Source organism: Thermobia domestica, unplaced genomic scaffold (assembly GCF_964235325.1).
Source record: "Thermobia domestica unplaced genomic scaffold, izTheDome1.hap1.1 HAP1_SCAFFOLD_119, whole genome shotgun sequence".
Classification (NCBI taxonomy): Eukaryota; Metazoa; Arthropoda; class Insecta; order Zygentoma; family Lepismatidae; genus Thermobia; species Thermobia domestica.
The window spans coordinates 464,159-480,770 of record NW_027655891.1 but is presented as its reverse complement, the minus strand read 5'-3'; the positions used below and the strand labels follow the sequence as shown (position 1 = coordinate 480,770).

Here is a 16,612-nt window from a genome sequence, read left to right as displayed (position 1 = left end):
GGCGACGTTCTTCTCGTCAGCATTGTATGTGCAAATTTTCCACATGCCTAGACCTTTAATGATGAATTCTTATGCACTGTTTCTTTATCCCCACGTGACTGGGGATCACTCAAATAGTAAGACGAATATTACCACATAACACTTGTTTCATCCGTTTCCTGTGAACTTCAATCCTGTTTGTTGAAGGGAAGAAAAATCTGTCTCCAAAACGAACGACCAAAAATGTCCTATTACGTTCAGATTCGGACATTGAGGGAGCCAGGGAAACTTCAGCTTCATTTTAATGGCCCGAGTTCTAGACCTGTTGCTAACCAACATGGATAATAGTTCCATTGTGTATGATGTCCCACCTTTAATAAAAATTGACCGATTCCATCCACCTTTTATTTTTAAATGGGAAGTAATTAAAAGTAATCATAACAATCGAGACAATATTTCTAACCGAACAAACTTTTTGATTTTAAGAATGCTGACTTCTTAGGTGTATATCAGGGTATCGAGGCAATGAATGAATCGAATGTAGATACAAGTGATATTAATACTATGGTCAACAGTTTCTATGATAGTATATATAATGTTCTAGATATTTATGTACCTAAGAAAGTAGTCATTAATAAACTCAAATTTAAAGACCCCTGGATGGATAGGGAACTGAAAACTTTAATAAATAAGAAAACTAAATGTTTCGTCAAAGCAAGACAAACCAATGATAGTATGTGGTACCAAAGGTATTCTACATTACGTAAAATTGTAAAAAAAAAAAGAAATATCTAGAAGCGAGAAAAGCCTATTATCTTAGTTTAGAAAACAGAATTGTTAGTGGAAATATGGTATTCTGGAAAGTATTTAAAAACTCAGATAACAAAAAATTACCAAAGGAAATGAAATATAATGATACAGTAGCTACTGCACAGACTGATGTTGTGGAGCTGTTCAGACATATTCAGTGAAAATTTTAATTTGGGACTAAGTCATGTAAATGACCATAACATGTGTTCTACATTACCTATTTGTAGCGGAGATATAATTAATATACCTAATATTTCCGAACCGGATGTCCTTAGTGCAATTAAACAGATCAATAGAAGTACCTCTCCTGGTCCAGATAACATACTGTACTATATAATAAAAGCATGTGGTACTGAGTTATCATCCATTCTAGCAAATATATTCAATGTATCACTCGTACTTAGCTCTTAAAAATAGACTACAAGTTGACACTATATATATTGATATGTCAAAGGCTTTCGACTCTATAGAACATGGACTTCTAGTTAGTAAATTATCCAATGTTGGTCTATCTTCTCAGTATATTCGATGGTTCCAAAGTTATATATCAAACAGAGAATATAGAGTGAAAATTGGTCATGTAACTTCCAGTATTGGCTGTATAAAGAATGGTATACCTCAAGGATCTCCTTTAGGACCACTTCTTTTTTCATTATTTATTAATGACCTGACGGAAAAGGTTAAATTCTCAAATATATTATTATACGCTGAGCGAATACGATAACTACTTTCTCCAAAAAGACTTGGATAGTATTAGTATATGGTGTAAAAATAATCTATTGAAAATAAACTATAATAAAACTAAGTTTATTTCATATACCAATAAGACGCAATACTATGTTAGCAAATATGTCATAGATGGAATATCACTGCAGAAAGTTGAAAAGATTAAAGATTTAGGCATAACATTTGACATGAATATGAAATTCAACTATCATATTAATGACATAGTACGTAGAACACGAAAGACTATAGGGTTTGTGTTTAGGCAGTGGCCTGAGTTAAAAAATGCAAACACATATGTCTATCTATTTAAGGTACTTGTAAGACCCAGATTAGAATTTGGTGCAATTATATGGAAAAATATATTCACAACATTATGTATCAAAATTGAATCAGTTCAAAAATGTTTCATTAGGCTATTGTGTAGAAATAAGAAAAAAAGATTACTACTCTCATAGTTATGATTACTGGAACGAATACTGGGGGTTGCAAGAATTACATGTAAGAAGAAAAATGACAGAGAAAAACTTAATTCAGAAAAGTTTAGATAATAGATATAGTAGCGAATACTGCCTACATAATATAGGTATAAGGGTACCAACATATAGTCTTAGAAAAGCATCGGAAATGGTTCCCATGAATAAAAAATCTATAATCTTAAGAAAACTGACAAGTTCTTTTAATATACTATCGGGATAATTGTATTTATTAAACAGACGTATAGATTTTATTAGGTATGTATATTTTATACAGTATATCACTATGTTTGACGGCATCCTTGTTTTAAGGACAATCTAAAGAAAATTGACTAACCATTTTAATGAATAATGAAGTAATTATGTTTATCCAGACAAGATACAAGTCATAAAATTATGTATATATTATAAGATAGACAATGACCTCCTATCGTCGAAACAAGTGTATTGCTAATATTAAGAGAAGTGTAAGATGTGGGTTATAACCCTTAGTTCTTTAACTAAGTGCTGTATTTTTGCTATCTGGCTGTTCATGGCACTAAAATAAATATATTATTATTATTATTATTATTATTATTATTATTATTATTATTATTATTATTATTATTATTATTATTATTATTATTTAAGTATTATTACAGTTAAAAGCATAGAATCTAAAGACTCCTTTCGAAATTGCAACAATAATCCAATGATTAAAAAAGAATTTCAAAGAAAGTGGTTCATGAGCAATCATTTACTGATGCTAGCCTCCGATTCGCGTAGTAAAACTGAGGAAAATCCCTGGTAAAACCTGATAGGCAGAATAACCAAACACCAGATTTGAATCTGGAACCTCTGAAAGTGGAAAAAAGATATCTTCCTTACGCTGGCGCTCCCATAAATTACTTTGTTATGTAACAGAAGCAAAAAGTGACTTCTTCCTAAGTTTAAGTACATATTAAATGATTTGTTTCACTTATAAACATAATACTGGTTTTCTTTAGCATAATTATGGTAATTATATTTGTTACAGATTTTAAGATAACAATGAGAAGACTTTTAAAGAACAAAGTATTACTTTTCAATTCTATGAGTAGCGTCTTTTGGTTCATGGGTCTCATTGGCTACTGGAGTTTTATGCCGAAATATATGGAGACACAGTTTCGTCGGTCTGCTGCCTCGGCCAGCATGATAACAGGTAAGGAAATTTCATTTACTTTGTAGCAAATTCATGCATCTCAGCTTCTTTCATTTGACAAGATATAAAATATTTGTATATATTGATGTATTGTAGGAATGTCATGCAATAACTGTCGTCAGATTTGTAGAATTTTAATAAAAATTGCAGTGTTTTGTTTTGGACTTTCCAAATAGGCCTCTTTGGAATTGAAGTCGTTGTTTGACCGTCGGTTCCTTCTCGTCTGTTGCACAATGTAGTGATCACCCGCTGCTGTAAGTTGACCCTGGTTATTACACAACCTTTCCTTCGCACAGTATTTCCTTTGGAAATAAAATCTTTAAGTTTTACGTCCCACGTTTATGCCAGGTGGGCTAAAGGAGACAGTGATGATGAGAAATGAATGAAATGGTGAAATGAATAAAGTGGGAGAAAACGGGAGAACCCCGAGAAAACTCGCGAACACGGTGTTTGTCCACGATAAAGTTCGCTTGGCCCGTGCTGGTATCAAACCAGGGACCCCATGCACCAGAGGTGAACGCCCTACCACTGAGCCAGCCTAGCGCCTGTATTGGGTAAATGCTAACTTTATCTATTATAATTCTAAATGATTAGAAATTGTTATACCTGTATAACGCAATTAAATACAATTAATATGCTTGTTAAGTTGTAATAATCAACCCAAAAACTATCACTAACATGGTTTAATTTGCATATTTGTCTTCTTCGTTGTGAGTTCTGAATATTATGAACTAATTTTGGTATGTAATTTTTTAGGAACTGTTGGTTTGGTCTGCACAGCTGTCGGACTTTTAAGCTCAGGAATTGTCATATCAAAGTTCAAACCACGACCACGATTACTTGCGGGTTGGAACGTATTTGTAGAATTCTTAGATGTTATGGGTCACATTGGTTACGCATTTTTTGGATGCCCGGCAGATGATATGCATGGTCGCTTCCTGCCTGATGGGAGGTAAGTACCCTATTCCTTGGTTAATGTATACAGTACGAAAGCTACAAATATAAACATATTGAGTTGAATAGCAATAAAGCCAAAGGCCTCTGAGTTGATATATTTAATGTTATGCATTTCTTACATGTTTAAATATTTAAATGTGTACAGACGATTAAGTTTCTTATGTTTAAATGTGTAACGCCGAACAGCTCATTACGTCGCTTCAAATACCGAGTACTTCATAAACTGCTTGAAGTATCGAGTACCTTACTAACAAGCTTGAAATATGGAATTGCTCAGAGATTGCTTGAAATGTCGAATAGTTCTTAAGCCATTTGCAATACCAAATAGCTCCTAACTATAACTTAAGATTTCTGACAACTGAACTAAGGGTTCTGAATTACCGAATTGCTCTCAAGCCGGTTGAAATACCGAATAGCTCAATAAGCCATTGAAATACGGAATAGCTCATAAACAACTAGAAATACCGAGTAGCGTATTGAGCTGTTTGAAATATCGAATATTTCAAACGACGTTTGAAATTCCTAGTTATATATTGGGATTTCCAGGAAACTTCAATTACCAAGTTGCTTGTAAGCTGCATAAAATATCGAGTACCTATGCCATAAGCATCCTGAAATACCCAGTAACTCATTAAGTCACTTGACACTGTATTTGTTATTTATTGTTTATTGAGTAACCTAATGTAGTCTTAACACTGGCATAATTTACACACAAACAATGTTCTTCTCTTTCGAAGATAGAGACTTTGGATGATATTTTCGAGGGGTAGAGGAAGCCAGTCTTCCTTGATTCCTGATAATAATGGAAATCGATTAACTCTTTGTAGCATTGGTATAATCGACAGTACATCAGTCAGTTTATGCCCTTTAAATAGTTCTGCCGCTGATTATAGTTCGTAATTGCATCAGCGCAAGTCAATTGTTGACAAAACAACATACACTATACAGCAGTAATCTTGCCGAAGAGTGACTAGTTTCTACGTGCGAACTGTTAATCGACTAAATTTGACAGATCTTATCCTAGCAGCACAGACAGTGGACGGTGGACAGTGGATAATGTACCTAGTGGGAAACGGTACATTATCCAACTACCAGCGTTGGGCCTACGTTGTAATTATCCACTTTGTCGCTTATCCGCCAATATAATTAAATTCCTATAAAAGGTGAAAATTTGGAAGTCAGGGTGCGAGTCGAAACGGTTAAACTATTTACGACGGCAGATGGATCATATATAATACTGTTCGTTGGATAATATATGCTTTAAGCTATGCTTTAAATTTACTTGTGTGGTAATGAACTTTCATTTATCACTGTCATACCAAAGAAAATTTCTTTCCTATTTGTGAAGAAAAAAGAAGACATAATTTAAGAGCTGAATTTAAAAATGAGTGTACTTCCTCTGCACTGGGGATAGTTCAAACGTACTCACATTTTTAATTTATTTCAGCATTGTTATGCAATTCTGGACATTATATTCATATAATGATAATTATAATGGAAGAAAGATACTTTAAAATTTAGGAAGTAACGAAAGTTAATATTTCACACATTATTTACTTATATACTCAGTTTTCAGCAGGTTTTCTAAAGGAATACTTATAAAGTACAGCCAAATTTCGAATATAGTATTTTATTTCGTCATTGACTACTGAATATCAATCTTATTCTGAGTTATTGTTCAGCAATAATCTGCTAGCATTGTAGACTTCAATTTCCCTTCATATCATTTATGAATGTCTTAAAGGAATCATCCATCATTATCACCCGGTACATCGCTGCAACACTCTTGAAAGAAGTCGAGTATTGAACCTCAGAATTTTACTTTCAACGACCCATGTTTCATCGTAAATATTTTTAAGCCTTAATTACTTGATTCTCTAATTCCTTGTATTAGGTAGCTCTTCTACTTCCAAGGAAATTCAGTGTTACATTAATGCAGTACTCTCATATTGCCTTTTCCTTCAGTGTTAAGTATGCTTCTTATCTTCGATCTTGTAGAAATTTTCAAATCTGAGGACTCCAGAATACACAATACTTGATAGACGAGGAAATACATAGGCAAGATTTTAATATTTCTTTTCCTTCTTCTTGCAGGTAAGAAGGGAATTCCTGATTCAACATACTAAGTAGCATGTCGAATAACAACAATAAAATAAGACTACGTAAGATATGGCATAGAAGGTAACCACATCTATCCGGACGTAACTATAACTTATCGTATGTTATCCAAATATAGTTTGTTAGAGAAGGTTCACAATATCTCTCAGGAATCATGTATATGCAGTGTACTAACATAAGATTAGGTATGTACTAACCACACCTTACACTACTTAGGAAAATATACTGGGATATATTAGTTATAAATCTGTTTATTGTTCTTATCGTAAAGACAAAAAATAATTCTGTCGAAATTACTCAAATTCGTCTCTAGTATATTTCGAACTGTAGATAAAGCTACTTTTGCAGCTTGTACCTTGTCAAATCCAAATGCTCCGGTATCAAGACAACAAAAGGCAAGCGTGCGACAATTATTGTCAATGGCACGTCTCATGTAATTCAAGTAACATTGTCTCAAGATACGTTTGTTGCTATCTCTGGGAGCACATGCAAGTAAAACATTCGAAGCGGGGAGATTAAATCCTGCCGAAATTTTTGCTTCTCCTGGGCGAAGCGAACCAAGCTTCTCACAAACTTCAAGAAGCTGCTCTCCGGCGGCTCTAGGAATCGCCCCATCTACACCAGATCTAGGCGTCAATCTCGTTGGCTGCATTCACCACAGCTACACATTTTAACTTAGCGACCATACTAGTCACCATTAACTAGTCACCATAAAAGATACTAACTTTATTATTGATATCTTCATTAAAGTTACATAACGGTTACCTGGTGGACTTCGGAAACTGAATCGAAGAGATGGTCAGTAATTCTTCGGCATCGGCTACTTGCATGAATTGCACTGCCTCCTTCAGGTTCGTAACTAGAGTAAGATGTTCGGAATTAGAAGCAGGTTACTATCTTCTCTATCTTCATGACGGATATGAGAAATATCCTGTAGCTGGTCGGTGTCTTCAGGCGGAGGATCATCTGGGAAATAAGGCTTTAACCTCGTAACAACAATAGATTCAATTTTCTTCCGTCCTTTGGGTGTTTTGTAGTTAACAAAATATGCATTCCCATCATCTTCTCTCACAACAATACCAGGTCCAAAATAATGACCGAAAAATGCTTTCGCATGCCCACGCTTCCTCGTGGGGTCAAAGATCCAAACACGTTGTCCTACATTGTACTTCACAGCTACGCGCCGCTGATTATAAGATTTAGATGACGTATGAAAACGACCATACAATTTGTCCTGAGCTATTTCCCTAATATCCTGCAATGTTGCCAAACGATCTTCATTGGAGACATGAATGCAAGGTCCATTAATTATTGCCTGATGTTCCCAATACGAATTGAAACCATGAAGGAAGGAAAAAGGAAAATAAGATGTAGACAGATTCACAGTGACATTATGCGAAAACGTAACAGCACGAACATTATCTACCCAACTCCCATGGTCTAACGGATTTACTTTTCGTTTCAAAACAGCTTCTAAATGCCGAATTTGCGACTCGACTAACCCATTAGTCTGATGTGGCCAAGGATTAACAAACTTAATTTCAACACCTAAGATATTATATAACTCCTGGAAAAGCATTCCAGTAAAGGCTGTAGATCGATCTACCAAAATTTCCTTGCAAAGGCCAAATCTCAAAAAGACATGATTATATAAAAAGTCCGCACGCGTAGCTGCTGTTTGTTCAGGAACTGTAACTGTTACAACATACCTAATATTATAGTTGACTGCGACTACCAAATATTTGTGACGAAGGGCATTCGCGACGGAGTAAGGACCCACCGCGTCAATGGCTACGCGGTAGAAGGAAGGCACAGAAGGCATCGTTTGCAGAACTCCAGGTGATTTTCCAGGAGTCTTCTTGAAGCGCTGACACACTTGGCACTTGCGGCAACGATCCGCCACAAATTTCTTCATGAAAGGGAAGTAAACTGAGTGCTAAAGTAACTGGTATGTCTTCCCATAACCAGAATGACAAGCTCCTATCGTAGATTCGTGTCCTGAGCGAAAAACTTGGTCTCGTAACGTCGATGGAATAACAGGTAGCAGTTGTGTCCCTGAAGGAAGGCGATGCTTCCTAAATAAGATACCATCTATAAGTTCGAAGCACAATGCCTGACGTTCTAGGTGATAATCCTGGTCTTCCTCCCCTCTAAGAAGGAAATGATGTCCTTAAAATATGAGTCCTTCCGTTGTTCTTTATTAACCCTTTCCGGCACCTGGTTTTTTGGGCTATTTTTTAGACTTTCAGTCAAGCAGCTACTGCATCGTCACTATTTATCCTAGGATCATGGTTCATACCGCATTCTCTTCAGAATGGAGCTGGCTTTCAAATGATACCACTGTCATGCTCATACCATATACCAGGAGCAGGAAAAATGTCAAAGGGAAAATTTTGGAGGGAAAATTTTTTCTCGCACTTTGGGCCCCTCTGGGGCGGCCCTGTGTAAACGTAGCCATATAAAAAAACTGATAAATAGTACTTGGCATACTGAATGTGTGTGCCAAATTTCAAGTTTGTATCTTGAATACCAAGGGCGGGAGAAATTTTATCAGGAATTCCCACCATGCCCCAAATTACCGTAAAACACCATGATCTCAGGTAAAAAATTTCCTGAGACATGCCTAATTACCCTAGGGTTAAGTTTCGCCCATCATTCTCTTCAGCTTAGAACTGCCTTTCAGGCGGTATGACTCACGTGTCTCCATCATGTATCTAAGGCGGGGAAATGAGGAAAAACGGGATTTTTTGAGTCTAAATATCCCTTCTTCAAATCTGGTAAATACTACTCGGTGGGCTGAATGTTTGTGCACAATTCCAATTTTCCAGGTGTAAAAGTAAGCCCGCCAAAAAAAATATTCCGACAATGTCCCATATTTCCGTATACAGAGAGAAATTTTTAAACATTCCCTGAGACATCCCTAATTACCCTAGGGTCATGTTTCGCCCATCATTCTCTTCAGAATAGAACTGCCTTTCAGGCAGTACCATTCACTTGTCCCCATCATGTATCTAAGGCAGGAAAATCCCGTGAAATGGATTTTTTGGTAAAAATTTCCCTTTTTCAAGTTTTAGCCCCTCCGTACCCTGTTTTAATGCAGAAATCTGAAGAAAATCTGGTAGATACTACTCGGTGGACTGAATATTTGTGCACAATTTCAATCTTCTACGTGCAAAAATAAGCCCGCAAAAAATAATACCGAAAATGTCCAAAATTCCCCTATACAGAAGTATATTTTGGTAAAAATTCCCTGACACTTCCCTAGGGCAATGTGTCGCACATCATTCTCTTCAGAATAGAACTGCCTTTCAGGCGGTACCGTTCACTTGTCTCCATCATGTATCTAAGGCGGGAAAATGAGTAAAAACGGGATTTTTGGGTAAAAATATCCCTTTTTCAACTTTTTGACCCTCTGGATCCCCCTGTTTTAACGCAGAAATCTGAAAAATATCTGGTAAATACTACTCGGTGGACTGCATGTTTGTGCAAAATTTCAATCTTCTACGTGCAAAAATAAGCCCGCCCAAAATACTTTACATAAGCCCCCCAAAAAAAAGTATTACACGAAAATATAAATTTTAGACTTATGACGTCATCACCTCCTATGTCTCGACGCAGGAAGGTGTGAAACCATACGTAATGTCTTCTACAATGCCTTTGGATTTGAAAAACAAACAAAAAACCGGACGAAAAAGCTCAAATAGGAGAGTTATAACGCAATGTACCATGAAACACCCCGTATGGTACATATTGTACCATGGGATCCTCAAAGGGTTAAGAGTATCATCCAGTTGAACCATAAACACTCGTGGATCCTGAAGTTCTTCTCTTATTCCACTACATCTCTTTCGCAGTTAACATTCCTTGACAACGAATCTGCTAAAAAATTCATTTTCCCAGGCATATGTGATACTGTGAATTGATATTGCTCTAATTCGGAAATAATACGAGCAAACTTTGCAAGATTCTGACGGAAAAACGTTATCGAATGACAGTCAGTTTTTAGGTAAAAGTGTCTACCGAACAAAAATGCTTAAGACGACGCAAGGTAAAGATAATCGCTGCTATTTCAAGATGATAAGCGTGATATTTTTTTCATGTGGTCCAAGCGCACGGCTGCAAAAAGCAATAGGTACCAAAGGTGTGTCTTCTTTGTCTGTTTCTGGCTGTAAATCGCCTCATTCAACCCATTGAAACTGGCATCTGAAAAAACGCACACTTCCTTTTTGGGGTCATACCTCATTAATGTGGGAGCGGAAATGATGGCCTCCTTCATATTCTCAAATGCCTATTGGTGGGCAGCAGACCACTTAAAGGATACATCCTTCTTGAACAATTTTAATAAAGGTTTCGCGATCGTAGAAAAGTCCTTGACGTACGATCGTACAAAGGAACACAACCCCAAAAAACTCTTAAGCTGCTTTTGCGTCTTAGGTCTTTTATAATTCCTTATGGAATCGGTAATATGGTCTGAGATAGACATTCCTTGTTGGGAGAGTACATGACCCAAACGTTCTAGTGAAAAATGACCTAGTTTAGTTTTTTCCGGTGATAGCTTTAACCCACGTTCTCTAAAACTTTGAAACAGTTTTAATGTAGTCGTTAAATCTCCTTCGAACGAATCCGTACCCCAAACATCATCATCCAAATAATAGTAGACTGAATCCTTCTCTAAACCTTCGAGTGCCAACTTCATAACGTCATTGAGAGCACTGGGACTAGTTACTAGACCCATAGGAAGGACTTTAAAACAGTATTGTCTTTTTCCTGGCACTGAAAAAACAGTAATAGGTTGACTCCTCTCTGTCAATATGATTTGATAAAAAAACAGTCGTCAAGTCTGAACTATTTATGAATCTATGGCCGCTAGATCGCTCTAAAATGTTCTACATAGGCGGACTGGAAAGTTGGATGCGATCACGTGAATATTAACTGCTCTAACATCCACAATTAGCCGATAAGATCCACTCTTCTTACGTACCAGTATTATAGGAGAATTCCAGGGCGAGTGACAAGGCCGAATCGCGTCCTCCTTTAATAATAACTCAATTTGTTCATTCACAGCATCACGAAGATGGAAAGGTATGGAATACAGCTTAACTGATACTGGCTATGGGTCCTTAAGCTGAATATCATGCTCGTAACCACGAGCTTGCGAAAAATCATCACGTGACCAACTAAAGACACCTTTAAACTCTGTAATTAGATCGTACAGCTGCCGTTTCTCACTGTCACTAAGGTCAGGATTTACATTAACACGAGTACAGTCAAATCCGGGAGTTTCAGAAGATTAGGGACTATTCTCTTGCGTCACGTTAGTACATAAATGATTTAATCTTTCTCTACAGCTTGTCCCACCACCTTGTTCTTCCACAATAAATACTTCTTTTTGGTAGGGTTCGTCACCCAAATAAAGGAATTAACCTTGTCAACAAATGTTTCCTGAATTAAAAGGTTAATCAACCAAGGTATAAGCTTAGAGGGCTGCAACCAATCCTTGGACCCCAAGAAATCGTAAACTTTACGAACAGGGACTCGAACCTTCGAGCGAGGCGGTAACCAAGTAGATGACAAAACTTTGAACACAGGCTTGACAAGGGTTGCAACTCTGCCGATACATAACTCATGTGGCTAGAATGCGTCAAGGTAGCAGAAGATATTTTCCCAAATCTGAAGATAGATAACGACAACTCTTTCTGGTTCAAATCGGTTTCATGAGCTAAAAGAAAATCTTGTCCTAACAAAGGGGGGTGAGGATAGCTCGGTATGACTCTGAAAGGACGACAAAAATACTCAGTTCCCACCCGTAATGGAACAAGAGCTATTTTACTTACAGGTAAAGTCCTACCCGTAACCCTTCGTAAAACACTGGATGTAGAAAGAATCTTCGCCCTGTGATGAACCATCTGAGATGAAATACGCGAAATTTGTTAGCCAATATCAAGAAGAATAGGGCTATCTCTACCATTAATTCTGATTAGGTTTTTTTGGAAGGGCTCCCTCTATCAACACAGGGACTTTTAAACGCTTTAGAGTTTATGTCCCATTATCATCAACCCTCTGAGCTAGTTTAAAGGACTAAGACAGTGGACAGCACGATGATTCTCTTTTCCACATTTAAAACAGATAATAGTTTTTTTATTACCATTCTGTCTATTACTACTGTGATTATTATTGCTACTGTCGTGCCGTGGCTGCTGTCTAAACTGCTGACCGCTGTTTTGACGTGAAGAAAAATTACGTCTGCCTCTATTATTGTTATTATTACGACGGAAATTATTTTGATTTGTATTCTTCTGCGAATGCTGTTCTTGTAGTGACAACTGAGTCAATTGTTTTTGTATATTAGCTAACTGGTCCTTGAACTCGTCAGTGGACACTTTCGTAGCTGATGCTTCAGAGGATAAAGTCCGAGCTGATCGATCAACCTGCTGACTCGGCAAACAGAGTTCACACGACATTCAATACTCTCTGGAGGATTTAGCTGAACAGCTGCTTGAGAAAGGAAAGGATTCTGCTTAACAAGTTTTTCAATCGCTTTCCGTTCTAACAAAACCCGTGCTCTTTCATCATCTAATAAATCTTGAACTAATTTCTCTACCTAAGCGTATGATTTTTAACCGCAATTCGCATATATTCTGGAATCAACCCGTCAATTATTAATTGAATCTGTTTTTGAACAGGAGCATCCTTATCATTGCGAAAAATCAAATTCCCCTTCGCATAAACGTAAGATAAAACAGATTAATTAGATGCTTGCTCCCTCGAATGCATCCCATATCCTGTTAGCTGCGGTAACAGGGCATTTTTGAAGGCACCTTTGAATTTATTCTAACTCTTCATAAATCATATCCGAAAAATCCGGTTGCTTGGAAACCGTATCGAACCAATACCACGCGGGGCCTTTCAAAAGTGATTCAAGTATCCATTTTTTCTTCAACACATACCAATTGTTCATCTGTGCTAAAATCTCAAACTGATCAATATTTATTTATTTATTTATTTCAGAAAACAACAGGCGGATGCCTAATTACAGTTTTCCATCACGATAATATAATTTAAAATGCACATATGATAACATAGTAAATACGATAGCAAAATACTTTAAAATACATATAACATGATCTACATCTTATTTATTTAGAGTCAAATTCTGTCTATAGCTAAAAATGTCTATTTCTGGGTGCTTTTCTGACATCTTATTATACAACAAACACATTTTTCTGACAGGCGATACATCCAATACATTAGTCCTTTGCGTCGAGAGATGGAATATGCTATTATGGGTTCTGGTTGCTCTATGTGGGACGTGTAGTTTGATTTCTGATAATAAATATTCTGAATCTACTGTACTATGTATTATTTTATGTAAGAAAGATAAAATGAAGTGAGTCCTCCTGCTGTCAAGTGATAGTAATGAATATTTGCTTCGAAGATCTTCATACTTCAAATTTCGGATATATCCCTGTTTCTTTATATGTTAAAAAGCGCACAAATGTATTTTTTAATATTTTCGATTTTATTTGTATATTTCTTATTATCAGAACCCCATATTATTCCTGCATATTCCACCTTAGATCTTACATAGGCAATGTATAGTGTTTTGGTGTTAGAAAAATCACTTCCGAATCTCATCACAAAGCCAAGATTCCTAAAGACCTCACCTACTACCCTGTTGACATGAATATCGAATGATAAGTTTGACTGCAGAGTGACTCCAAGATCAGTTATATAATCCACTCTCTCAATGGGCGTTTGGTTAATAGTATACACATTGCGCATATAGTTCATTTTCCTGTTGTATGATACTACTTTACTTTTTTTTAAATATTTAACAGCAACATGTTTTATTCACACCATTGGGAAATAGAATTTATGTCGCTTTGCAAAGAAATAGCGTCTAATTCCGTGGGAGGATATTACAGGTGGTAAATCATTGACTAATAATATAAATAGTAGAGGTCCTAAGCTCGATTACTGAGGCACACCAGAGTCTACGAATTATTCTCCAGTTAAAATATTTTTGTATCGAACACGATGTTTGCGTTGGCAAAGACGCTATAAATTGTTGAAGGTTTTGTGAAAAATTAAACGTCAGAAGTTTGTTTAGAAGTATATCATGATTAATTACGTCGAATGCCTTGGAGACATCTGTATAAATTACATCTACTTGTTCCTTTTTATCAACTTGATTAGCTATAAAATGTGTACGTTCTGAGAGATTACTTACAGTTGACCTCTTTTTCATGAAACCATGTTGAAAGGGATATATTACTGACCGTACATGTGAGTAAATTTTTTCATATATAATAATTTCAAATACCTTAAATGGGGCAGATAGTAGTGTTACCGGTCGATAATTTTTTATTTGGTCAGTAGGACAACCTGTCTTGGGAATGGGACAGACGTCACCAATCTTCCATTTCATAGGAAACGTAGAAGAAGCTATTGACTTGTTAAAATTAACCTGTAGGGGATGTTTCAGTATTTCTAAGCAGCCTTTAATGATATACGGTGGTATTTTATCCGGTCCACAAGATGACCGTGGTTTAAGTTTTTTAATAGCATTCTCCACATCTTCGATTTCTATAAAGTTAATGTTTAATTTATCCAGGATTTCCGAATTATTGGATTGCTCCATAGGAATAAGATTATAACCTGATTTATTGTGTGTCACTTGAAAATTTGCCATAAATGCATTTGCAATATCAGCATCATCACTCGAAGTTTGATCATTATAATGAAACAAGTTACTTCCCAAATTACTCTTTTTATTCTTAACATACGTCCAGAAAGTCTTGGGATTACTTATAATATTGGCCTCACAGTTGTTTAAGTATGCATTGTATGCCTTGGAAATTTCTTTTTTCGAAAGAGCTATCAATTCTGTAAATTTATTGTAGTGATACAGCGCGTCCCAAGAACTCTGCTTCCATTTCTCATGGTGATATGATTTGCTCTTAATTAATCTAATTATGTCACTTGAAAACCAAATAGGGTAATTGAATTTAGCTCTTTTTCTCGGGATGCACCGTTCAAAAATAGAATGGAGTATATTATAGAAAGAATCCACAGAGCCGTCCACAGTTAAACTATCTGTGATAGGTTCCCAATTAGTTTGTGAAATTTTGCGGTACAGTTTATCAAAGTCAGCTTTTAAAAAATTATAATCTCTTACTTCGTTTTTCGTTGTACACTTAGCATTTCTAAAGTTAATATATTTATATTCAATTAGTAGGGCCGGATGGTAAGCATCCTCGGATACAAGGGGTGGGTGTTCGTGTATGACCTCTACGCTAGTAAGGTTTGAGAGTATTAAGTCAAGCGTTTTGCCGTATGACTTTTTAATATTATTGAGAGTTCGTAAATTATAAAAATTCATTAAATGAAATAATTCTTGACAGGTTCCAGTAGATGCTAAGAAATTAAAATCAGTTTCCGTGACCTGTGAGAGATTATAATCGCCTGTCAGAAGAATGTTACTCCCTGGTTGTAGTACACTAAATATGTACTCAAAATATTCTCTATATGTTGATTGATTTGACCTAGGTGCAATATACACAAGACATATATATATATACAAGTAACCATATCTACAAAAACTTTTACTGTAATATAGTCCACACTAGGAATGTTTGGGGGACGAATTTTCTGTACTCGATATTTTTTATTTACTGCTAACACAACACCACCACCCAATTTTTTACCAGAAGTAATACTATTTCCGTCACCTCTTAACACGACATACCGCGAATCAAATAGTTGAGAGTCGTTGTGACTGTCAGTAAGCCAAGATTCAGTTAATGCAATTGCCTGATAGTTCTAACTTAATACATTTTCAGTCAGTATTTTTAGCTTGGTACGAATTCCTCTTACATTTTGAACATATATATTGAAATTATCATCTTTTCCCCTAACTATATTGTCACTTTCACCTCCAACTTTGAATGTTTTTGTATTCACGGAAGTGTCCTTGGTGCACCCCCCCCCCCTCATGCTGATATATTTCTTCTTACCTTGGAATGTCCAGATGGAGGGAGCGGATGCTTCGTTTCCTTGTCGCAAGTTCTGTCCAGATTTTCCTTGTTCTTTATTGACATGTGCCTTAGGCGGTTCAGGTGGCTGATTGTAAACTCCCTCGGCCTGGTCAGTTTCTTGGTAATACCTCTCTTCATTGGTCTGGAGTTCAGTAAGCGTGAATCTTTTCCCTTCAATATACAAATACCGGAAATTGATATTTGCATATTTCCCTTCTTTACGTGCTTTCATTAAATAGTACTGTAGTTGTTTACGCTCTTGTCTTACTGAACCAGAGTTATCTTGATCCACGTAAATGTTTGTTCCACGAAGTTTATTTCTATTTTTTAAG

The 16,612-nt window shown here is 36.2% G+C and overlaps 1 protein-coding gene across 1 annotated transcript in view; it reads left to right on the top strand.

Annotated features, from left to right (window-relative positions):
• The window catches only part of LOC145676375 (solute carrier organic anion transporter family member 74D-like), a 261,508-nt gene that overhangs the window by 26,768 nt on the left and 218,128 nt on the right, over positions 1 to 16,612 (top strand). The window contains exons 7-8 of the mRNA XM_081747228.1: positions 3,004 to 3,168; positions 3,925 to 4,120. Coding sequence (XP_081603354.1) covers positions 3,004 to 3,168; positions 3,925 to 4,120 — 361 coding nt within the window. The remainder of the gene's footprint in view (positions 1 to 3,003; positions 3,169 to 3,924; positions 4,121 to 16,612) is intronic.